At 38.1% G+C, this 24792-nt stretch overlaps 1 protein-coding gene across 5 annotated transcripts in view; it reads left to right on the forward strand.

Annotated features, from left to right (window-relative positions):
• Window positions 1–2219: 2219 nt before the first annotated feature.
• The window catches only part of rapgef4a (Rap guanine nucleotide exchange factor 4a), a 39611-nt gene continuing 17038 nt past the window's right edge, over window positions 2220–24792 (forward strand). For 2 of the 5 annotated variants that reach the window (XR_006098763.1, XM_042426122.1), the window contains exons 1-5: window positions 2220–2707; window positions 7259–7401; window positions 7490–7578; window positions 8248–8394; window positions 21137–21209. Coding sequence is in view for 4 of the 5 variants with exons in the window: in XM_042426122.1 (XP_042282056.1) it covers window positions 2640–2707; window positions 7259–7401; window positions 7490–7578; window positions 8248–8394; window positions 21137–21209 (520 nt within the window). In the remaining variant the exon portion in view is untranslated. Of the gene's footprint in view, window positions 2708–7258; window positions 7402–7489; window positions 7579–8247; window positions 8395–9787; window positions 9888–14657; window positions 15192–21136; window positions 21210–24792 lie in introns of those variants that run through there. The other 3 variants (XM_042426125.1, XM_042426124.1, XM_042426123.1) reach the window with 3 other exon arrangements.

Raw genomic sequence — 24792 nt, forward strand, 5'->3', positions numbered from 1 at the left:
TTTATTTAAGCAAAAGACTTAATTGTTTGTTTTGTGTTATCTTGGTGATTTTGTGATGTTTTGTGTTGATATAATGACAGAATATAAAAAAACCCCTTGTAATAACAACCGCAACCCAAAAAATGTTCTCAGTTTAAATCAAAAAGAAAAAACGTAACAACATAAACATACAAGCTGTTTTCCTCAACATTTCGTCTTCTGGAGCTGCACCGCTGAATCTCTATACTTCTGTCTCTGTCGCAGTTTGTTGCCAAGGTAACTGAAAGAGACCAATGACCCTTTCATTATGTGGCCTCTTATTACAAGCCATCATTTTCTCAGGGCCATTATGGAAATGTTTCCCATTTTTATAGAAGACGAGGTGTCATACCAGTTGAAGTCAGCTATACAAGAAGCTGTTTAACTACAGACATTCATGTTGGTAGTTTACATAATTTGCTTGATCCCTGTATGTGTCCCTGTATATTCCCAATGAGCTATAATGTGGATGATGACAGTGTGGATGTTATTCCATAGGCTTCCCATAAGGTTACCACCATGTCCTCTATCCCCCTTTTGCAGCAGTATGCTAATAGTATACATCAGAGAAGTGACTTATTGTGCTGACTGGACACTTTATTCAGGTCACATGGCCCCTGTATGCAGTCATGCACTATCACATCTCAACTTTAATTTGATTCTTCTTCTTTTATATGATTTACTAACTGATCCTATTTGTACACCGGCCTCACTTATTTCCATTCTAGCACTTGTTTAAGTTCCAACATTTCAACTGATAATAAAATTTGTTATATTTAGAGCCAAAATGATCCCTCTCAAAATAATATTTCTGCAAGAATGACAAGGCTGCTGCAACTGCAACTCACGAATCATCAAGCTTTCGTTTCCATCATGTTTTCAAGAACAATGTGTTGTGGGAGTGAGATGGTGTTGACAAAAGCAGAGGCAGATTCAAGGCATTAGTTGGTGTGAGCTGCTGCACTATGTGGGCTACATCTAACACATCACTGTTAATATTTTACAACTTACGTTGTATCAGTTAATTAACAAGAGGGATATTGTTGACATCCAGGTAGAACATTGTTACTCACCAGGTCATTATTAAAGGATAGGTTCACAATTTTTCAAGTCTGTCTTAAAATAATAGTCAGGTGCCCAAATGAACATTGACACAGGTTTTGCTTGCTGATACCATTCTTCCTGTTCATACTGACCATCAAAGGAGCCTTTCTTAATGCACTTATATTGGAAGTGATGGGGGACACAATCCAGAGTCCTCAATTTGTGGAAAAATGTATTTAAAATTTTATCTGACATTATAAAGAGACTTCAGCAGTCTGAGTTAGTCAATCAAGTCAGTCATCAAGTGATATCTTCCAATGTTACAGTCTTTTTATTATGAAATGCCCTCTTTGTGTCTGGACAGACAGTGTTTCCCTGTTAAACAGCACAGGAAGGATAGTAAGAAGAGAAAGAGGCAATTTGGTACTGAAAAGACAGTAACTTTAAAAGATATCCTCTTGATTTAACTAGTTTGGATGGCTGACGCCTCATATTAGCTTCAGATAAAACTCTAAATGCATTTTTGCACAAAACGAGGACTGTGAATTTTGTCCCACATCACTTACACTGAAAGCACATTAGGAAGGGATCTTCTAATGGTCAGCATGAACAGGAGGAATTAGAGCGATAAAAACCTATTTTAATGTTCATATGAGCACCTGACTGTTATTTTACAACAGATTAGAAACACTGTGAACTTATCCTTTTACCTAAAACAAATAACATTCAATTCATACCACAATAATACATTTAATTTAACCAAAATCTTGAAACAAACTCAGTTACACACAGCTGCCAGTTCATTAGGTACACTTAGATCAATTTAGTGCAGTCTAATGAAACTGCAATAAAATAAATTTTACTGTGAAGGAGGTTTGTTGGGTTGCACTTATACAATAAATGATGTTTTAAAGTTTTAATAGTTGTCCTCACTATAAATGGGGTGGATAAAATATTACACACACATCTCAGTAAAACACAACACAGGTCAACAGGACCACAAACTACAGCCTCCAAAATTACCTCAAAATCATTAGATTGAACAAGCTGATCAATATTTCTTACATGAAGGTGGGAATTATTACTCTACAGCATTCCTGGCAAGGTGTACCTAATAAACTGGCAAAGTGTGTTGTAGTTATCATGTTGAATTGCATCAACTGTGCAAAAATGGGCAGAAAATCACCTTCAGTAAATGGCCTCTTGCACATTTGTCTATAATTGTCCATCTCAAAGGAGTCTTTGCACACCAAGTTTTCTGTGATCACTAAATTGAAGTGACTAGATCTTCATCTCAACTCTGCTGACAGAAGTTGCCATTTCTGAGCTGTGCAGTCACGTTTCCTCAAAGAAATGAGCCATGGTTGGACTGGCTTCACACTCCCGTCCCCCAACACACACCTCTCGTGTATTTCCTGTTGATGCAGCTCCTGGACAGGTGAGCTGAGCAGCAGCAGGGACGGTGTGGACTGTTAGCAGAGACTGTTATTTTGGTCCAACCCTCTCCTCCTCTCCCGCCGCCGCCGCCGCCGCCGCAGCATCAGCATCAGCAGCAGCAGCAGCAGCACAATCGCAAGATGGTAGCAGCGCACACTTCTTCACATTCGTCGGAATCTGCCGAGTGGATTATTTGTCTGGATAAGAGGTAACACATCTATATCATGTCTCTGCGTGTATACCGACTCATTTGATATCACTATAGGAGTGACGAATAAGGGGGTATCAGTGCGATTTTGATTTTACACCATGAGCAGCTTGGGCGTTGTGTTTCAGTAGCTGCATTAAAACGGCTCTGTTGCTTTGATTTAAGACTTCAGGCTCCAGAAGTTGATGTAGATCATCTTCGAAAGCGCCATGTGTAAGATTACACCACTCATATATCATATCAGGACACGTGTTCTTACCTACCGGCTTGAACGGTGTTACCTTACTGTTGGAAAACTACTAGGATATAAATCAGTGAGCTATACAACTGTAGCTCAGAAATGACCAGGGAAATATTGGAGGCGTTTGATAAGCTATATGCTGTTAAAATGTTTATTTGCACCATGTGCATTGACTACATTCATCACTGTCTGCGTGGATATTGATTTCAAGGGCAAATGCTGTGAGGGTTCATTCTTGAAACTGTTCAATTAGTCTGCTTTGCACTTAAAACAAGAACATGGAGGTGAAAATCTGTAAAAAGACATGATAAAAATCTTCTGTCTGCAATAAGCAGAACTACATAGATTCTTGGACAATGACCATACTTTGAGTTGCCAGTTTTTAATACAAACAGCCCTGAATTAAACACCATCTTTCTGAGGTTTATGTGTCAGAGAGGATGATGAGGGTGATTTTCTGTCTTTAATCAAACTGTATGATTTCTGTATTTCAGTGAGTCACAGGTTTACTTGAGAACAAAACTAGTAACCCATTTAATATGCCATGTGGACCGCTCAGATCATTATGGACTGTAATTTTTTTTTTGTGCTTTGCAACCATGAGCTTGTTCACATGAATTATTTTCATTATAGGTTAACCTGTCTATTTTCTCAATTAGTAGTTTGTTCCATAAAATGAAACATGTCAACCACTGTTTCCCAAAGCCCAAGGTGCAACCTCAAATGTATTGTTTTGTCCCAAAAACAGTCAACAACCCACAGATATTTAATTTACTATCACAGAGGCCCTAAGAAACCAGAAAAAAAGCTGGAACAAAAGAATATTAGTGTTTTTTCTTAAAAAATGACTCAAAACGATTATATCAAAGTAGTTGCTGATTAATTTTCTGTCAATCGACTAATTGATTAATTGACTAATTGTTGCAGCTCTGCTAAATTCTGCTCCAATTCACAGTTGAGCACTTGATGCCTAATCAATAAGTGCAATTACTGTGTTAGAAGTATCAAACCATCAAGCAGCTGCAAAGGACTGCTTTAAAAACTGATCGAACAAGACAATACCCCATCATGAGTGAAGTTAAGTGAAGATCTAACAACATTTGATATCATGTACGCCACAGTGGGCATTACATGACATTTATGAATCATCATCATGTTGCGTCATGTGGGATTTTGACCAAAAAAACAACGTAGGCTGCATGAAAAGCACACTAATTTATCCATTTCATTTTGGTTTTTTAGATGACCACATAGTGCATCATTTTAACACTTTGAATTCACACACTGTGACAAAATGGTGGAAAATTACCATAGGTGCCAAACAGGCAGAGATATTGGACACAGCTCAGGTGTAAATGGGAGGGAGAGAGGGAGGGGCGCGTCACAAAGAAAGGTCCAAAGTACATCAGCTATAAACAGCCAAGTGACGCAGTGTGCCAGACGTGTTTACACAGTAATGTCCTCCGGTTAGTCGTAGGAGCCACCTGTGTTGCTCAGATCAAATGGTTCTTGTATGACTCACCTCTTCCTAGCAAATAGTGTGCATGCTTCACCTTCACCTGGTTCTGTTAATTTTTACAACGAAATGCACGTTTGGTGATGAACATGTATATTTCCATGCATATGTCACTCCATTTAAAAACAAAGTTAAGTGTACTTCATTGGCCTTTTTCACAGTTTTCATTATAAAATGGATGGATGTCCCTTTTTAAACTGTATATTACTTAAACTGTTTCAATTAGAACAGTTAGTCGATTAAATTAATTGCTTACATCATGTATGAAGCAAAAAATCATTAATTTCAGCATCTTTAATGTTAGAATTTGCTACTTTTTTTATTTTATATCTTTGTTACCTGAATATCTTTGTGTTTCGGCAGTTGGTCAGACAAAACGTGACATTTGAAGAGATCAAACTTGGAATCTGGGAAACTGTGATGGACATTTCTTGACACTGTAGAGTCTAAATAGTTAAATGATCAATCAAAAGTAGATTGTAGTTTAGTTGATAATGAAAATAGTCTTCAGCTGCAGCCACACATAGAGTAACATGCTGCATCTGACAATATGAAATCACATTAAACTTTGTAGTCTAACACTACATTTATCATATCATACTTATGTTGTGTAATTTATTTAATTAATATTGACATTCTTTTCTCCATAGCGTAATTCTACTGCTGCTGCCCTCGTCTATGGTGTATACAGCTCCTATTTGCATGTCTGTCCTTACATTTTACATTTTGATATCAATGGTGTAAGGATTTAGAGTGTAGTATGTTGTATAGCTTGTAAAGCCTCTAAGATATATTGATGATTTACCTATAAGTAAATGAACTTGACTTGATACTGTAACAAGCTGCTTTATTCTTACAATTAAAACATTATGTCTTCCCTTGGACCCAAAGGCAGCACTTTTTTAAAACAGGTTTCCTTGGTGTCATATTCAACACTTTGCGCTGTTTCTCACGTCTTTGTTTAGTGCCTTGTTGTCCTCACTTTGTAGTGTGTGTTATGAAGTGCACAAGGTTGTAAAAATGGAGGGTAGACTCGCCCTCTTCCTCAGTAATATTACGGAGACGTTTCTCAGATGTGGCCGCAGGTGTGATTATACAGTCCAATCAGGAAGTACATGCATAGTATAGACATAATGTGACTACTGTGAGTTGAAAGGCTGCCAGGGAACACATTATGAAGAGTCATAAGCTTGCAAGGTGTTGCTCCATTGAAGCAAGTTTATTGTATTATGATAGACCAGATAATACAGTACAATGGATAATTGTTAGAGCTACATAAAGCCAGACCAGAGCTTGTTTCTCTTTCTGAATTATTGATACTGTTTGGTTTCATGTATTTTAAAGGATGGCTGCAGATTCAAAGGTGATGTAAGCTACAGTATAAACACCCACATGTTACATCAGAACCTTCAGTGTAACAAATGCGAGGCAGGCAGTGTAATACAAGTTACAGTGGAGGGATATGACAAGCACTGACACATCTGTGATCTTGTGAATGTGATGGGCATTATCTGCCACAGCTTAGGTCACTCACTTTTTTAGAGCTTGTGATGAATTTCTCTCTGTGATCGCCTTAAAACTGAACTTGAAGCAACTCTTTCCTTATGTAAATAGTCTCTTTTTAGATGATCCACCAGAAACAAATGGTCAGTGAACAGCTTGGTGAACAGGAGCCAAGACTGCTTTATAAAAAGACTAAAGGAGATATATTTCACAGCTGCAAAGCTCTGTGTGATTTTTCATTATGAAATAGTAACTTTGAACAAATTTAAATTTTTATTTCAACCTTCAGACCCTTCAGAATTGCCTATCCTGATATATGGATTGATTGGAAGATGGGCTTCAAGAGGCTTCAAGAAATTAATTTATTTGACATAGTGTGCTCAATAATAATAATAATAATGATAATTATGATAATAATAATAATAATAATGATATTAATAATAATACACCTCTATAGCACAATTCATGCATAAAATGCAACATAATGTGCTTAACATTAAAGCAAAGATTCATAACATTTATATTAAAACTGTAAAACAAGGATAAAAGTACTAAAATATGATAAAGTTAAATTAAAAAGGCAGGATAAGACAAGATAAAATAGCCATAAAAACACTTTAGGAGAAAGCAATGTTAAAAAAACACATCTTAAGATTTCTTTTCAAAGGTGTCAACAGAGTCCCCACAATAGAAGAAACTGAATAGATATGTGAAGAGTCTTTGATGATTTTTGGCTGAAGAGAAAAGTGTGGAAGCCCTTTGCCTCATTGAGTTGGAAAAAAAAAAAATCTAAATAGAGTAAGAATGAAAGATACTCTTCCAGATTTCACTAAGCTTACTGTACAGAGCCGTGGAGCTGCACAAACAGCAATGTGTATTTTTTGTTTGTTTATAATGAAAATGAATTATTAATAACAATATTTTTACTATTCTGCACATGTTTCTTAACTGTGATCTGCAGCACACAGTTGTTTGTTGTCTAACTTCATCAAATGTGCAATAGACTACTGTTGTAATTTCTGAGCTTCTGTCTGGGATGCTGCTATTGTGCAAGTGTAGATGCCACTTATGTTATAAGAGCTTAACATAAAACCAAAGTACAGTGTTCCTCAGAGATGAATTGGTGTCACATTTCTCCTGCGGAGCTTCAGATAATTTCAGAATCTAGGCCAACATGAACTCTTGCTGCTTTGGCTGACACAGGCTCTGAAGCATATTTAGGTAGGCCTACTTTATGTACGTTCATTTTGGCAGTCACCTGTACATTGTCCTTTTCTTTTTATTCCTCCAGACCGGCAGAACGCTCTGGGGAAGATGTTGACATAATCTTGGCACGTCTGAAAAACGTTAAGGCCTTCGAGAGATTCCACCCCGGTCTGCTGCAGCAGATATGCCTCTGTGGCTTTTATGAATGCTTGGAGAAAGGAATCACCTGTAGGTCAAAACACACTCTGCTCTGAAACTTTCACATATCTGAAGACAAAATGGTTCATTAAAGAGCAATCTGTGCTGTGTTTTCCAGTGTATCGCCAAGGAGACATTGGCACCAGCTGGTATGCCGTCCTCTCTGGTTCCCTGGATGTAAAAGTGTCAGAGACATCAAGTTATCAGGTACGACTGATATGATTTCCCACGCATGATATGATACACCAGTTTCAGCTGAAAGATAATAAAACAAATGGGACTTACAGGTGGGGATGGCTCTCTTCTTTCTAGCCTGTTAATATATCACATACCAGCATATCAGGCATGCTCACATCTGTTTTTTAAATAGATGTTAAAATAGTTTGGTGTTCCAATCCCCACAATTTGCATCTAAATCTGCACTTTCTCCTAGATTTTACAATCGTTCTTTGACAATTTGAATGATTTTGTGTGCAAAGCCCCACTTGAAATGTATCACACATGCAAAAGAATCCACATCTAACCTCAAGCTTGTGTGAAGTGTGGGCTGTAAAGAGCATTTTGCTTATTACATTACTGAATATTTTTAATCCTACAGCTTCATGCAACTCAGTTTGTCTGGGTGCTGATTGGAGTAATTTCTTTGCAGATTGGAGTCTATTCATCTATCTGTCACAAGTGTTCAGGTGATTGCCTCTAACCTTCGAGAGTGATCTGATCAGTGCCGAGCACTACTCCTCAAGTGCCGAGCACAAAAGCCCTTTTTTTTTCAGCAGAATAAGGATGTTACATTAGCATTGTACTGTGTCTTACTGACATGTTTCATCTTTTCCTTATGATAGTGGAGGAGTGATCCCTTGTCTATTTCTCTTTTAGGATGCTGTTACTATATGCACACTGGGCACAGGCACAGCATTTGGGGAGTCGATCCTGGATAACACTCCCCGGCATGCTACCATTGTCACACGGGAATTCAGTGAGCTCCTACGCATTGAACAGAGGGAGTTCAGGTCTCTGTGGGAGGTGAGTACCTCGGTTTGCTCCATCTGTACTTGTATCAGCCTACAGAAATTCTCTGACTACAGTTGCAATCTGTGACACATCTCAGATATTAACTCAAGGTAAGAGGTGTTATCTGAGGATCTGAAAAGATTGTGAACTAAACTGAATGTTAGTCTTTTCTTTAGTCTCTTTTGATTCCTTTTAGTCATAGGACTAAGATTAGGTACACTGATATAAATAATAGATGGTTCTTAAAAACAAAAATGCCAAGGATGCATTTAAAGGTGCAGTATGTAGAATTTAGTGGCATCTAGTGGAACGGACTTGGCAGAGATATAATATTCATAAGTATGTTTTAATTAGTGTGTAATCACTGGAAAATAAGAATTGTTGTGTTTTTGTTACCTTAGAATGAGCCCACTATGTCTAGGGAGCGAGCTGGTCCTCTTCCACAGAGGCCACCATGTTGCACCGCCATGTTTCTACAGTAGCCCAGAACGGACAAACCAAACACTGGCTCCAGAGAGCCCACGCTTGGAAGGGGAATGAATCTCTGTCAAGTCCTCTTTTTTCAATGATTCAAATAATGAAGTGGAACAAAATCAGCGTGATTATGAAGCTATGATGAAACAGGAATTGTATGTGTAGAATGACCCACAATAACAGGTACTTTTTACATTGTTAAGTAATTGATTGCAGAAACAAAACAAATACCTAACAATGGAGTGGGTTACTTAAAGACAACCCTCATCACTGTCCATTTATCCTTTAATTCTCTGATCTACTCAGGCTGCTGCTTCAAGCTACTCAACAGCCACCCGTCCTAGTCTGTTCTAGTTGGAAATGAAATGTTGAACGAGAAAACTGTGTCGAATTGAGCTGAGTGAAAGCCAGTGTAGGTGGTGTATAAAGTGTCTTGTTGGTGGTTTATGCCTTTTGACCACTAGATGGAACTACAGTGCTGAGAAACTCGCTCTGGTTCTGTCTGTTTACTGATGTCTTTATTGCATGCATTATTTCAGTCACCCAAACACAACACAGACTCACTGTTAACGTAGCATCACATGACATTCATGTATTTATATATATTGTCAGCACAAACATTACATTTAGTCTTGTAAGAGATGGCTTCAGAGTTTAAAATGCATGTGACAAGACACTAAAGATTAACAGTATTGTTAGGTTGTTCCTCTGTGCTTTCACGCTCATTTACTAATCTCCTCAGACTACATGTTGTCTGGTAGGTGTCATGCTGTTTAGAGGCCCCTCTCCTCTCTCAGCTCCCCCTCTGCTGGAGCTGCTGCACTGGGTTGGTTTCCTGAGTGTGACAGCCCATTTCCTCTGGGACCGAAGGGCATAGGGGCTGTTAGATCAGGGGCTGTGTGTCTGTGTTAGCGCACTCGCCAGCAGTGTGACTGGATGCTTAACTCTGGCTGGATGAGTGCGGAGGATCACGTGGAAGTACTACTAGGCTACACATATCACCTCTGCCCTGGGGCAACCTCCTCAGTAAGGTTTGTTTCAGATGTGATTTTACAGCGTCTGATATTCCTTCCATCTAGCTTTGGACTGTTTTGTGATGTAACGACACACTGTAGAGGGACTGTTTTACGATGTAGTTTGGCACAGAATGTTTAACAGATAATATTGGACTGCTTTCTTTTGAAGATGTCTGGCATGGTCGCAACTTTGACACTTTGGTTGTCTAGAAGGAGCAAAACATCTTTATATCAGACATTGTAACAAGTGCAAGGGGCTTTTTTTTTTTTTTTTTTTTTTTTACACATTTTAACATATTTCAAATTATATTTTTGGTTTAATCTAGTATTTTCTGTTTGAATAATTAGGCTGACAGCATTGAGTAAAATATTTCTCTCATCATGTATCATCTTTCCAAGCTTATGTCTTTATTGAACTAAATAAGACTCCATTGGAGAATCATTTTTTTCATTTTGAAACATTCACATCAGTTTCATCCCTCATGCAGATTGATTTACAGGTTTGCCAATAAGATGTTCACTCTTTTTGCTCTCAGTGGGGTTTTACAGTGTTTCCAGATGCACTTCAGCCAAAAACCATTACAACCATTTACAGCATTTGCATCACTACATCAATCTTCTGTTGTTAGATGTGCTGTTTTGACTGTGTCTGACAAGTTGGCCGAGCTGTGACTAAACTGCTATTGAGTCAAAATCCATATAATCAGCTTGTTAACAGATAATCATCACACTAGCTTTTCAATGTTTTACAATTTGCTCATATAACAGTTTCACCAAATAATTCTGCTGGCTATGGTGCTTATTTATTCCTGCCAGTGTTGCCGCAATGCACAAAGATTGCTTATGTAATATCTTTTTACTGGTGGCATCAGACTTCAGATTTCATTGTGCCAGTTTTGATGTACTGTGGCGACAAACTGCTTCAGACTTCCCCAGGTGGCTTCCCGGCTGTTTTAGCAAATGAAGTTCAGCTACTTCACAGAGGCTTGAATTACATTTTCGGCTCATGAAAAACATTAAAGGATCTCTGATCACCCTGGTTTTCAGGGCTGGAAGAAATACGAATACGTACCTCATGCAGCTTAAAGGATTAGGCTTGCGAGTTTCTATATTTTTCTTATTGTCAACAAATCTCATGTGCAGAGCCAAACCAACAATGAGCTCATCCTACTTACAAGTATTGTGCGTGTATCCAAAGCTTGATAAATCGCAATCCTATGTGCCGTAGACCTCCATTGTTGTCCAAAAACTATTAAAAACACGTCAGTGAGCCACACCGTTGCACTGGGTGACATGGCTACTGTAGTTTGTTTAGAAATGTTTCCAAAGACTAACAACAGCAAACACATTTTCAGTCTCATGAGAGAAGTTCCTTGTACATGGTTCCATTTACAGAGCTTTGCTAGCTTGTCGCTCTACATATCACATTGTGACTTTGTAGTGAAGTTCTTTGAGAAATTTACGATGCAGCACAAAGTCAAGAGGTTGTGTTATGTATTGCAACAAGCAAGCGAAGCTCTGTAAATGGAACTACGTACAAGGAGCTTCTCTCCTGAGAATGAAAATGCTATCGCTGTCATTAGTCTTTGGAGCCGTTTCTAAATAAGATATGTTAGCCATTGCCCTCAGGGTGAAGGATCATGTCACTCAGTGGAACGGTGTGGCTCACTGACATGTTTTTATTAGTTTTTGGACAACAATGGAGGTCTATGGCACGATATATCAGGCTTTGGATACACGCACAATACTTGTAAGTAGGATGAGTTCATTGTTGGTTTGGCTCTGCACATGAGATTTGTTGACAATAAGAAAAATAGAAATAGAAATAGAAAGCCTAATCCTTGAAGCTGCATGAGGTATGGATCTTTGACGTGTTTTTAATAGTTTTTGGACAACAATGGAAGAACAGAGGAATTTATATATCAGATATAGCATAAGATATATCAGGCTTTGGATACACACACACTACTTCTAAGTAGGATGAGTTAATTGTTGGTTTGTCTCTGCACATGATTGACAGTAAGAAAAATATAGAAAATCGCTACCCAAATCCCCTTTAAGCTGCGTGAGGTCCATATTGTTTTTGCTTAGAGCCCTGAAAACCAGGGTGAACAAAGAAATACTGTACACCCTAACACTGATTGATGCCAACTGATATGGGGGGATGGCAAAGGAGCGTAAAGGGAAAGGCACTACCTACTCCACTGTAAGCTGAAGAGGAAGCCCTGAAACAAACAAACACGCCTCCTCCTCCTCCTCCCACACAGATCTGTCCGCCTGCAGAACGCCTGTAGCCAAGCGCTCTCAAAAAACTATGCCAGAGTGAGCACAGTATTGCCCTGATGAACTGATGGATAATATTTCTTATTCATGACTGTTCATGTCAATTATTCAGTATATACAGCACCAGCCCAAAGTTTGGACACACTTTCTCATTCAAGTGAATGGGAAGGTGTGTCCAAACGTTTGACTTGTACTCTATCTCTCTCCAATCTTTGCTCTTTCTCCTAAAATCTTTATGGAACTGTTCAGTAAATGTGAGGGTATGTATATGTCTTTTTCAATATTTCTTGCATATGGCTGTAGAACAACCACATGTGGCAAAGTCCCTGCATGTATGAGTGGTCCATGGTTACCACTCATACATACAATATTAATATTTATTTTCCTCATGCTGCTGACTGCCACAGTTGCTACAATAATGGCTTTCATGCAGCTTGGCACGTGACAGAGGCTGGATTCTGTTACTGGGAACGGGCAACCGTGTGCTTGTTTGTTTAACAGAGCAGAGATGAGCCGAGCTGTGCACGCACTGACCGAAGCTCAGATGGCCTGATCATCAATTTGCTCTTCACTTTGTTTCCTGCTTCCGATGGCCTCGGTGATTGAAACAACTCAATTGTGATTTGTGTTTTTAGGGTTGTAAGGCAGTTCCCTCACAGCCAGGAAGCTTTGCTGTTTTGGATTAGATGTTGCAAATTACACATCATAGAAGGACGGTTTTACAGGCCTGCTTTGCACATGCATGTAACATGTAACACAGTGTTACAGATGCTTACGGTTGTATGTAGTCTGCACGTGTGTTTATGCTTGGGGCGTATCTGTTGGGTGCTGAGCTGTGTGAGTGGGTGGATGGGATATGCGTGTCACTATCATCAGTCCGTAGAAGCAGCCTGGTGGGCAGTCAGTGCAGAAAGCTGATGAAAAAGGAAGTGGCAGGGACAGAGCGTGCCCTCTGGTGTCTGAGGATTTTGGGTGGAGGGTTGGAAAATGAGGCCACATGGATCCTCTGTGGGTTCAGTATCCAAGTAGCAGGTCACTTCCCAGGCCAGAGTCTCTCCAAGTGTCCAGCGGATATGTGCATGGAAAGAGCGGGAAGATTGTATCAAAACATTTTTGTATTACTCCCTTATCTCTGCTCACAGAGTTGTTACATCATCAAAAGCCTGAAATCTGAACTCTAACCTATAAAATAAAACAACCCACAAAGAGACAGTTTTTTTTTTTTGGGAAAGCCACTAGGTTCATTTCAGAATTTAGTCAGAAGGATTTAAATGAACCAGATGGATGAAAGAAATAGAAAGATGTGGATGAAAGTCATCTGTAAACTCACAAAAACAAACCTTCTATTGTGCAGGATAGAAATGTGCTGATGTGAAATCATCAAAATGGAACAAACAAACCAGCTTTCTCTTAGTTTTAGTCTTCCATATCATTGCCTTGAAATGAGGCGTGTTTGTGTATTTACACATGTGACAGATGTTTTGTCTGTGTGTGCTTTGTTGAACCCGTATCTCCAAGTTAAACCCCAGCATGTAGGAGCAGAGTAAATTGAATTCAAAAGGAAAACAGTCCTCATTGTTACTAACATGAAGAGAAAAGAAGGAACATGTTTTCTCTCTGGTGCTTCTGTTTGCCTCAGTCCCTCATAAAGTCAACCGAAATACATTTTATAAATCAGCTTTGTCTTAAATTGGTGCCTGTTTAATACAAGCTTTTATCCCATCAAAATCAGGACGAGCTATGTCAAATCCAAAATAGGACATGATTTCCAGTCTCTTGATTTCCCTGATACTGTAGTAGCTAAACTGTTTTGTTCTGTTCTGTTAAGTCAGTAGGGAGTGTAAAGTGACAGATTTAACATGGTGATTTAGTGAAACACATCTACACCTGCTCTGTCTTTGACCCCTCCCCCCCATCTCTCTGTTTCTCAGTCACATATCCATTTGATTCTTTTCCTCTCTCACAATCAGCAGGATCACAAGATATGATAATGTTCATAATGAACATTTTAATGGAAAGTTTGAACGAGGTAACAAAGACAGACAAGGATCACTTCAGTTAATGGGGGACCTATCAGAAATAAACATGTACATACACACACACACACAAATGAACACAAACACTGACATCTTTGGTTACATCTTTGACCTCTAAGTGAAGGGGCCCCATATAAACATACAGTATATTGATGCATTCATAAGCAGCAAACTGAGAATTATTGTAGCCCATTCTTCATAAGAGGGTTGACATTATTAGCGTGATTTTTTGCTGACATTTTTATTTCCTTTACATATTTTTAATTAAAAAACGGATGTTTAGGGGATGTTATTCGTAGTGGAAGTTTTTGATAATGTGGTGAATTTCTTGATTGGAAAATGCTCAGGGAATTCAATACAGCTGTCTTTTGGCCTTGATAAGTAACAAAGTCAAAGATAAGACACCATCTGGTCTCTGTCCTTGAGAGGAAGGAGCTCACTGATAGGAGCAGGATACTGGATAGCACTGTCTGTACATTTTAGAGTTGGACTGGATGCTCAAAGGATGATTCTCAAGTTTAACTAAATTCTGCCGCTATATTCACAGCTGGACATGTCTCACTGAAGATTTAATGGAGAAAGCAGTGACATTTTTACAATATATTTGTATATTTCTGATTACTGATCTTTACATCCTGTGTAACTGACCACTTATGTGTGTGTGTGAGTGTGTGTGTGTGAGAGAGAGATGGAGCATGTGTGCTCAGTGACTGGAGTTGAGTAATCACCTAGCAACTGCTGCTCAGAAGAAGTCAGCAGCTGACTTGCACTCGGCTGTGCTCTGAGGCTGACACAGTCTGCTCGCTCTGCTCTCAGAGTGGTGTGCAGGCTGTTGTGATGGAGCTGCTTGGATCATGTTGGACCATGCTCGATATGACCCATGACTAGTGTGGCACTCTTGGACGTACTGGACGTGGATTAAGAGGGTGTGGAGGACCTTCCTGTCATTAACAACAATAATAGGCTAAGTACATGTGTGGGACGCTGATAGCGTCTTTAGGTAATCTTTGCTAAACTTTTGAACAATGTAATGCATTTGATTCATGAGAAATATTGTATGAGATTTGGGGAACGTGAGAAATAGCTGGATATAAAATTTGTGCAGATTTTGGAGCAATACAAATGCAGGGATTGTCTTCCAAATGTCAAAAGTAAAATTTAGCATTTTTCATTCCAAATATAAATATGAACATGTAATAGAAGTGTACAAGTGCCATAAGTATTTCTTACCGTAACTGCAGACATGAAATTGAACTCTTGGGAGGGTCTTCCCCCAATTGTTCTCCCAAGTGGCCTGAAATGTGCCTGTAAGAGTTCAGAATAAACAGAGAATGGTTTAGGAACAGTTTGCACCATGTGGGTTATGTAATCTGGGGTGAATTATTCAAAATACAGGAGTGCATTCATGCACGTTGATGCTCACAATGCAATAACGTGCTCAAGCATGAAAGACCGAGGAGTGGCTTGTACTGAGAATGCACTGAGATAACAGATTTGATATCTTCACTGATCTCTTGTTATGACACAAATAAACTTATCCCTGAACTCCTCAAAGCTTAGTAACCTTGTGCATTAGATATAGATATAGGCTGTATATTTGGCAGTATTTCACTCCAAGGTGAGAATCTCTACATGTGTAGGGGGAAAATTAAAATTTCACATTATTAGTAGAGGACAGGGTTAAGGGATATGTGAGAGCTCTCCTGCTGCTGTGAACAGTGAAGTCAGTGTATCAGAGCAGATAAGCACAACAGTTGACCGAGCTTCACTGGATACAGAATGGCACATCTGTTATTGCAGACATTCCCTCTTTTTATGTCAGGATAAGATCTGTGTGGTGATGAATGCAGAATCATAGACAATTTGGGATTCATTGGAACTGTATGATCATCATTTGTTTCATCATTAGACTATTGTGAATGTTATGTTTATCTTAAATTTGTCCTGTATTTATGGGGGCAAAATGTTCAGTGTCTGTGAATTTTAGTATTTTGTTGGCCATAAAATGCTTCTCATTTGACCCAAGTTTGAATGCTTTATACCTGTTACTACAAAGGCTATTTAGTGTATTTTTATAATGCCACAACACTGCCCAGCTACATGCTCCCAGCTCGCTTAACAGTTCCGGCAGTTTGAACACTTTTTGGATGGGCATGACATTTTTCCAGTTGAATCATCATTAGTTGGAGATGAGCAACTGCAATAAAAAAAATATGTCTCTTTTATGGACAGTGGGCTTAATAATGTAAGGAGAGAAGACTCTAAAAGAGCAAAGTGAGAAACATCCACTCACTGAGATTAAAATGCAGTTGCCAGCACCACTAATGGTGGGTTTGAGATTGTGTAGGACCCTGTTTATACATTTAGCCATTTAAATCACCCTCAGATTGTGGGTCAATTTTGGATGAATTTATTATCAGCTACTATGCAGCAATTTGTTCTTGATTGCAATGATTCTAAATTTGCTACAGCTCTGATTGACATTTCCTGCTGCGACTGGTGGGAACCCTGTTTAAAGCCATTTTCCTTATCAAACTGAAAGTGAAAACAACATTGTCTCTTAGCAAATATGTCGAAATACTGTATGTAGCACTGGTGGTCATAAACCTATACCTGCTAAAATACTGTGAAAACTGGTTATTTGTGTAAAGAACTTGTTTCAGTGAGATCTCTGTATGAGTCCACACTCAAACGCCTGCCCTGAATATTCCTCATCATCCTTTTTTGGTCAGTAAACCCCAAAACTCTTGACTACCAAATAGCCACAAGTAAAATTAAATATCCAGAAAATGCTGCATTCAAATTAGTCAAAAACCTGAAAGATTTGGAGACACAAGTGGTAAATTGAAATATTGTAATCTGTGATCTGAAACATCACACTGAGATTAAAACTTAAAACTTCTGCTGCAATGTGGACATGCAGTGGTAGAAATCTGTCCCACAGCGTTGCTATGTTGTAAAACATTGAATGACAACTTAAGAAAAAGCTTGTGCACTTAGTAATATTTTTAAAACCATACATTATGGTTTTGAAAATCACAGACACTGCCACCATTAGTCTAAGATCTGTTGGAAGTGAGTGTTTATTCCCAGTGTCGAGTCATGAAGGGATTTAGACTCAAACACCTCTACCTGATTAATATCACTTCAAACAACATACGTCTTATTCCTGAAGTGTTTTTTTAACACCTCTCAGCTATTCTGAGTAAATCCACATGAAGGAACAGATCATAATCTCCTAATGGGATGGAATCAGTTTATAAAAATAGCACAATAATTCATAGGAGACAGGATTGAATCAGAAGCAAACATTGAGCTTAATGTCTGGACGTCAAACGTGATGCATTATTTGACCCAGTCTAATATGCCTTAAGGTCTGTCTGCCAAAACATTTGCAACGCCAGTGCACCTTCTGTGCAGAGCTTGCTGTGAGTCCCAGTGGAGCTTGTTTGTGTCTCATGACTATTGACTGTCCATTTGTCAGTAATCTGCAGTAATAACTACAGTGATATAGAGTGATCCTAAAAAGCTTGTACAGGTCTATCTTATCCCCATGACAGGAGATAATAGATGATTAGGACATAAAGTAGCTGCATAATCAGACCCAATGGTTGTTAAAGGACTGTCATAAATATTTGAATCCACCTTTCAAAGGAACATGGCAAGCACATTTAGTTCTAGATGTCTTTATGAATAAGGCTTATATATCTTTTATGTTGGGATGTCAGACATGCCTTTTATGCATTTATCATCACATTTCATCACAATTCAAATATATCTGCACGTAATCTCTAAAGTAGTATCTGTAGTTGACGTGTTAGATGATTTAATGCTCTAATATTCTCCTGGGATTAAAATGATAAAGGTAAATATGTGAATAATGTGCTCATTTGCTAATTTTCTTGCTGAGAGTTAGATGGGAAGATCAACACCACTCTGATCTCATGTTAAATATGAAGCTACATACAGTAGCCAGTTAGCTTAGCTTAACACAAAGACTGGAAGCAGGGGGAAACAGCTAGCTAGCCTGACCATGTCCAAAGATAACAAAATCCACCTCACTATATCTTGTTTGTTTTATCTGTACAAAAACCAAAGTGTAAAATCGACAGAGCCAGTGTAGCTGTTTCCCGCTGTTTTTATGCTAAACTAAGCTAATGGTCCCCCAGGTTCGTATTTAGTGTACAAACATGAGAGTGGTATCAATATTTTCTTCTAACCCTCAACAAGAGAGCAAAAAGTATATTTATCCACTCTTCACTTCATAGTTATGAAATTCTCAACATTACTTTATTTACAGGGTTTCCACACGACTCCTAATTCAGCACGACGGAGTAATGATGCAGGTGGAAACCTAGATGCTTTAAATCTTGGTCACATCTCACTTCCCAGAGCATTAATGCTAACACTATGAGATGTTAAGAGATATACCGTAATTTTATAAATGATCATTTGCACTGTCATAGATGAAATAGACTCAAATAAGAACATGCATCATTGTAGGAAATATCTCCTGTTTATCTTTATTTGTATGGCACTTTTTATAACAACAGTTAAATATATCACAGAGCACAAACAAAGACAAGAATATTGACAGACAAGAGAGAAAAATAATAAAATGTCATCTAAAATGCTCTAATATACATAAAAATTGTAAAACCATATCACACCTGAAAAGACAGCATCTTACAATGAGCTGGAGGTTGCAAAATGGCTCCTTATGGAAACAAATGCATTGTGTGTTATGTGAGTCAATAACGTCATTACTAACAAAGTAGAAACTAAATGCTTTTTACACACCTGACTATGGCTCTAATCCTCTGCTAAAACAACACCCCCACCCTGCCTACTGGATTCAACCCCTTAGGGAGCGCAGCGTTATTGGCTCAGAGGGTTGAGTTCATTTGTTCATGTGCTGCTCAGTTTAAGTGCTCCTCCCTAATCCTAAATCCTTTAATTGTCAACAAAGTCAGTTAGGCTTGTCCAAGTGACACTGAAGGCTTCATTACAGATGAGCGTCTGTGCATTGATTAACTTTGAATAACTAAATCTGTACACTATTCCCCCTGTAGACTCAAACCACAGATTTTCATAATTTGAGCATTGTACTGACATTAATCTATTTCATTTAGTATTTCAATGAGCAGCAAGTCAGTCCTCAATTTGGAGTATATATGTGGTAATGCTTTTAAAAACAGTGAGACATTTCTAAATGGCTTCCTAGTTGAGGGGGGAAGCTGCTAAAGTGATTAACTGACATCAGGGGGAGGAATTGAATTTAAAACGTGACCTCTGAGAATACATTACCATCCAAATGAACAAATGGCTTCAGACTTCTAGCTTTCATTCAGTCTCCTCTGACTAGAAGATAGGAGGGTAGAGAGAATTGACCAACCACTAAGTGATCCTCAATCAGCTTATTATTGACCTAAAATGTTGTTCCTTTTGCACATAACCAGTTTTTGCTTGTCTTTTTTTTATTTATTTATTTTTTTACTGCAAATTAATCTTGAACCATCGGCTTAGTTGACGAATTGTTTAATAAATGAGTTTGAAAATCTCTATTTCTTGGACTTGTCTCAAGGAAAAAAATGTTTAGATGTAGGTGATGATCAGGACATTGAAATTCCAGTAATCATTTTTTAAAGTTGGAAATCAATCTATTTTGGCAGAGGTTTTTTTTTTTTTTTTTTTTTTAGCTTGCATGCATTGTATAAGGTGGCATTTTTTATGGCTCATTGTCTATGGTTGGATTGACCTCTTTGTACATCAGTGTCATGAACAAAAACATGGCATTTACAAGAGTGCATGGGTTCAGTATAATGTTCATTACATAATATCTGTGATGCTGCAGGGCACACTGATGGTATAAGTCACGTACAGTCATTTTTTCATGCTCTGTTGGCTCTGAGGCTCTCTGCATCTTGCACAGCATTAAGGAATAAGTAATTGAGAAATAACTAAAACTAACAAGTGCATAATAGGGAAAAAGAAAGAGAAATATGTAATGTTAATATATACGTTTTTAAAAAGAGGACTAGAGACTGAAATTGAGAATTTAAAGTTATATTTAAAGTATTATCAAAGATGCTTTCATTTTTAATCGCTAAGCTGTAGTAGCCTCACATTTTCAAAATAATCTGGTCTTCTCCTCACTTAAACTGTGATTATCACTCGACTCAACCGTTTTTACATTTGTGTGTTAGGACTAATGAGGATGAAATATCAACAAACACTCTGAACTGTCGCTGAGTTGCTTCTTGTCCTCACAGCCTGGGCATGAGTAAGACAGGACATTAATGAGAGCTAGAAAGAGACAGGAAATGTGGGGGGAGAGAAAGAGAGAGGGATGACTGGCAACAAGGCTTCCAAGCCAGAATCAGACAGGGGACTTTGCATGTTGTCTCAGACACCCCAGAAGGGTTGATTTTTGATGACCAGTGTAATCTCCTGTCATTTATTTCCATCTTTTAAGCAAAGCAGATTTAGCTGTTTTTCCAGATAATGTACTGCTAGTTGGTCCAAGTAATCTGATCTAATGAGGAGTTAGAAGTCCCACTTGAGGTGAACAAAGGCCACTGAACAGAAGTATCAGGAGTATATTTTCATTTACTAGCCATGTGTGAGCTGGTAGAGAAAGTATGAAAGTCTAGATCAAGAAATTATCCTGAATCGTAGGACTTATAACAGCTGTGAACATCAGCTGTTTGATTTACAACATATAACCCACCTATGGTTAAATTGATTAAGTGATGAGACAAAAGGACGAAGTTTACTGTATCCACTTTTATCACTGCTACTATCTTAAAGATCTCACTTACTTATCATTGGTACATAATGTGATGATGATACAGTATTTTTTGTAATTTCGTTGTTTTTTAGATGACAAATGATGATGACAAAGCTGTCAACTCCTATGTTCTTGTATTTTCTTCATCTTTACAGAAATATCATCAGTGCATGGCCGGACTGCTCGCTCCACCCTATGGTGTGATGGAAAGTAGTTGTAGTGCTGACAGTAAGTAGCCCTGCATTATTTTTTATCATTTCTGAGTGGTTTAGACCAAGCAATCACACATATTAATCATGAAATGTGGTGAAAGCTGTGGTCGTGAATCCAAGATCGAACTGTGAGACACATCCGCTGATGACTGATGTGGAGCTTTGGTGACCAAAGACACACTGAGGCAAAAGTCTGACCAAATTCTCACAATGTGACTGCTGATGACCCACATCTATGAAACAAACCAATCAGACTACGACATGAAATTACACAGAATACACACCAGCATGACGTTTTGTAAGTGCAGTTTTTGAAAAAAGTAATCCTTAATACATCCATGGCAAAGTGAAACAAAAAACACTGTTTGTGTGACTTTGCTGCATTTTGAAAACATCAGAGCTGATGACGGGCCGCTGCTTTCATTTACTTTTTTCTATTTACAGAAAATTTACATTTATTTTCTTGATTAATTGATTAGTTGTTTGGTCCATAAAATGTCAGAAAATGATGAAAAATGTCAATCACTGTTTCCCAGAGCCCAGTGAGATGTGCTCAAATGTCTTGTTTTGTCCAAAACAGTCTACAACCCAAAGATATTCAGTTTACATTCATAGAGCACTAAAGAAACCAGAAAATATTCACATTTGAGAAGCTGGAATCAGAGAATTTGGACTTCTTTTCTTAAAAAAATATTCAAAACGATTAATCAATTATTAAATAGGTTAACAATTATTTAAATATTTGGCAACTGATTGATTAATCGACTAATCGTTGCAGTTCCAATGTTATTATTGGCATGATGTGACATGCATTAAATGTACATGTTGTTGTCGTACAGTCTAAAGACGCCTTTATTCATTACTTTGTCACAGTTATCGCTGGTTGCCAGCTGTTTTAGATCTGAAAGCATTCTTCAAACTTCACAGTGCAGATGTTGCCAAATGTTCAAACACATCAGTCAGTTGGTGCTCATGGTTGAGTTGGATGTTTTAAAAAAGGGTTCAGGGACGGTACCTCGTCAGAAACAGGCACAGCAGTGCATTTGGACCATTTTCAGCTGCTTTCACATCAGTTACTTGAGATATTACTGCATCGCACAGATAAGAAAAAGTATGAAATTATAAAACTGAGGAAATGTATTTCCTCACTTTCAATTTATAAATATTCCCAAAAGCAAGCCTTTGATTCTCCACTTCTATGTGTAATGAGATTTTATATTTTTTAAACTGGTGTAATATAACATAGATTCTCATTTTGTTCAATATTTTTGTCTGCCTAACTGCATTAATGCCCGACCCTCCTCTTATCTTCTTGCATTGTGATAAAGGCTGATACTTTTATTTATGGTTTTCTGTTGCAAGTTAACTCAATATTGACTTAGCTTTGCTCAAACAGAGCACTTAAGTTGCTTCAAAGTCATGTACCATAAAAATGATGAACAGCAGTGTGCAGTGAAAAAATCAAGTCTGCTGGCTTACTGGCAGTGGGTGTACTGCATATTGCAATTTATTTTTTATAAAGATAGATAGATAGATAGATAGATAGATAGATAGATAGATTAAACTGTTCATTAATGTAAGTAAATGTCAGCTATCTGTGAATCACATGAAGAAAGCATCAAACATTGTTACTTGTTGAAGCAGTTGTAGACACTGTACAATCCATTACACCATCAGTAACAATTATAGAAATGTCCAAATACAAAAACATGAAACAAAACTACAATTGTCTTGTGTTTTTGGGGAGAAAGCATGTTGTTCAGCCAGCCCTTTCCCTAAAGATTGCGAACACAAACCAGACAGCTTTATACCTCTTCAGAAGCAAAGGTAAAAACAGTCAGGTCCCTAAATGGACACTTCCACAAACTGTTATACCTTGTTACAAACAAGTATGGTCTTACAGAGACCTATTTTTCTTAAATGTTGGATGCATTTTCAAGAAAATGTTTCTCTATTTCATGTTTCAGGCTTTTTTCAGGACTTACAATCTCAACCTCACTCATGCTAAAATACAGATTAACAAGCCTTTTGGGCAGCTTTTAAAATTTGATGCTTCTGCTTTAGTATTCATCACTCTAATGTGCTTTGGAGCACTACTGTAAGAGCTGGGCTCTGAATATTTTTGCAATATACAGTAGAGTACTTAGGGAATTCACAATATGCACGCATGAATACACCAAGACAGAAATCACATAAGCATCAAGCAGCTGGAGGCTGATGCACTCTCCTGTACACCCACAGCAGCTCAGTGGTTTTCTAACTGTAGTGGCTAAATCGACGCATAAATTAAACATGTTTTAAATCGTTTTCTTACTTACAACAACACTGCACTTTTACAGCACTTTAATGTTAACAGGTGGAGCTTTTAAAGTCAGCATTGTGTCATTCACTCCACTCATGCATTCAGTAGTACTACTCCACCTGAGCACCTTTTAAAGTACCAAGCAACGATGCACCATTGCAATGAAATGCTTTGCTTTCAACTGTGACAAAATAATAACTTTCAGATTTTTCATGCTTCATTCCTGCTGATATGATTGAACTGATGTGACACTTGAATGAGTGGCATGATGTCACATGGACCGGCACGACAGCTTCACAAATAAAATGATGGACAGCTGTATTAACTTCTCAATACAACAACAAACAAGCACTGATTCTATACAGACACGCAGCGTATAAATAGAAATACAGTTCAAGGGCATGCAAGAAGAGGGAAGACACCAAAATAAGTGTATGATTCCAGCAACTAAAAATCACATATCCTATATCCATATCCTCACATATCACAAGTCCTCCAGCCTAGTTGACATACAGGTTATATATGTAGGTTGTTTGTTGGTGCTTTCCAGAATTAAACATGTAAGGGTTTTCTGGTCTGGTGCCCCTATTGTTAGGACACTATTTGTCAGTACTTTGATGGTCCAAAATGAAGAATATAAGCGTTTTCTGATCTGCTAGCTCTAAATTTAAGGTTTCGTTACAGTAAGTTTAGGCTTCTAAAACTATGGTTAGGAAAAGATCTTTGTTTGACACCGCTCTCTCTTCTGTCAAAATTGGACACTTTCCAAGGCTATAAATAGACTGTCGTCTATTTTAGCCCTGTACTAAAAAAATATGGCACTCAGTTTAGGAGTGAATGTAGGTGACACATTTGGATGACAGATTATATTTTTTTCCAGATTTTCCAGAAATATTTTCCCTGTTGGACCTTGTTTGCCCAGTAGTCAGATGGTCTAAATGCTAACACATATTACGCAACACGAGGATAACAAAAGAAAAATCTTACAGAGAAGAACATTTACAAAAATAACCAGGAATTACACAGAACACAATGAACAAAGTTAAAGCTGGAGTGCGGGACTTTTGTCCCCCTCCTCTGGCTGTGAGAGTAAAGGGGGCTTGGCATGCAGCACACTCTCATATGCGCCCTGAATGACAGGCACACAGAGAGGGACAGTAAAAACGGATATGTTTTGACAACCCACCAGCCCACTTGGATTCGTCCCAGTACATACTGGCCGTAACTTACTGTTGCAGCTGTAAAACAATGGATAAATTGTTTTGAGCATCACACAACCCCCGCGAAATGACTCACT

Source organism: Thunnus maccoyii, chromosome 11 (genome assembly GCF_910596095.1).
Source record: "Thunnus maccoyii chromosome 11, fThuMac1.1, whole genome shotgun sequence".
Classification (NCBI taxonomy): Eukaryota; Metazoa; Chordata; class Actinopteri; order Scombriformes; family Scombridae; genus Thunnus; species Thunnus maccoyii.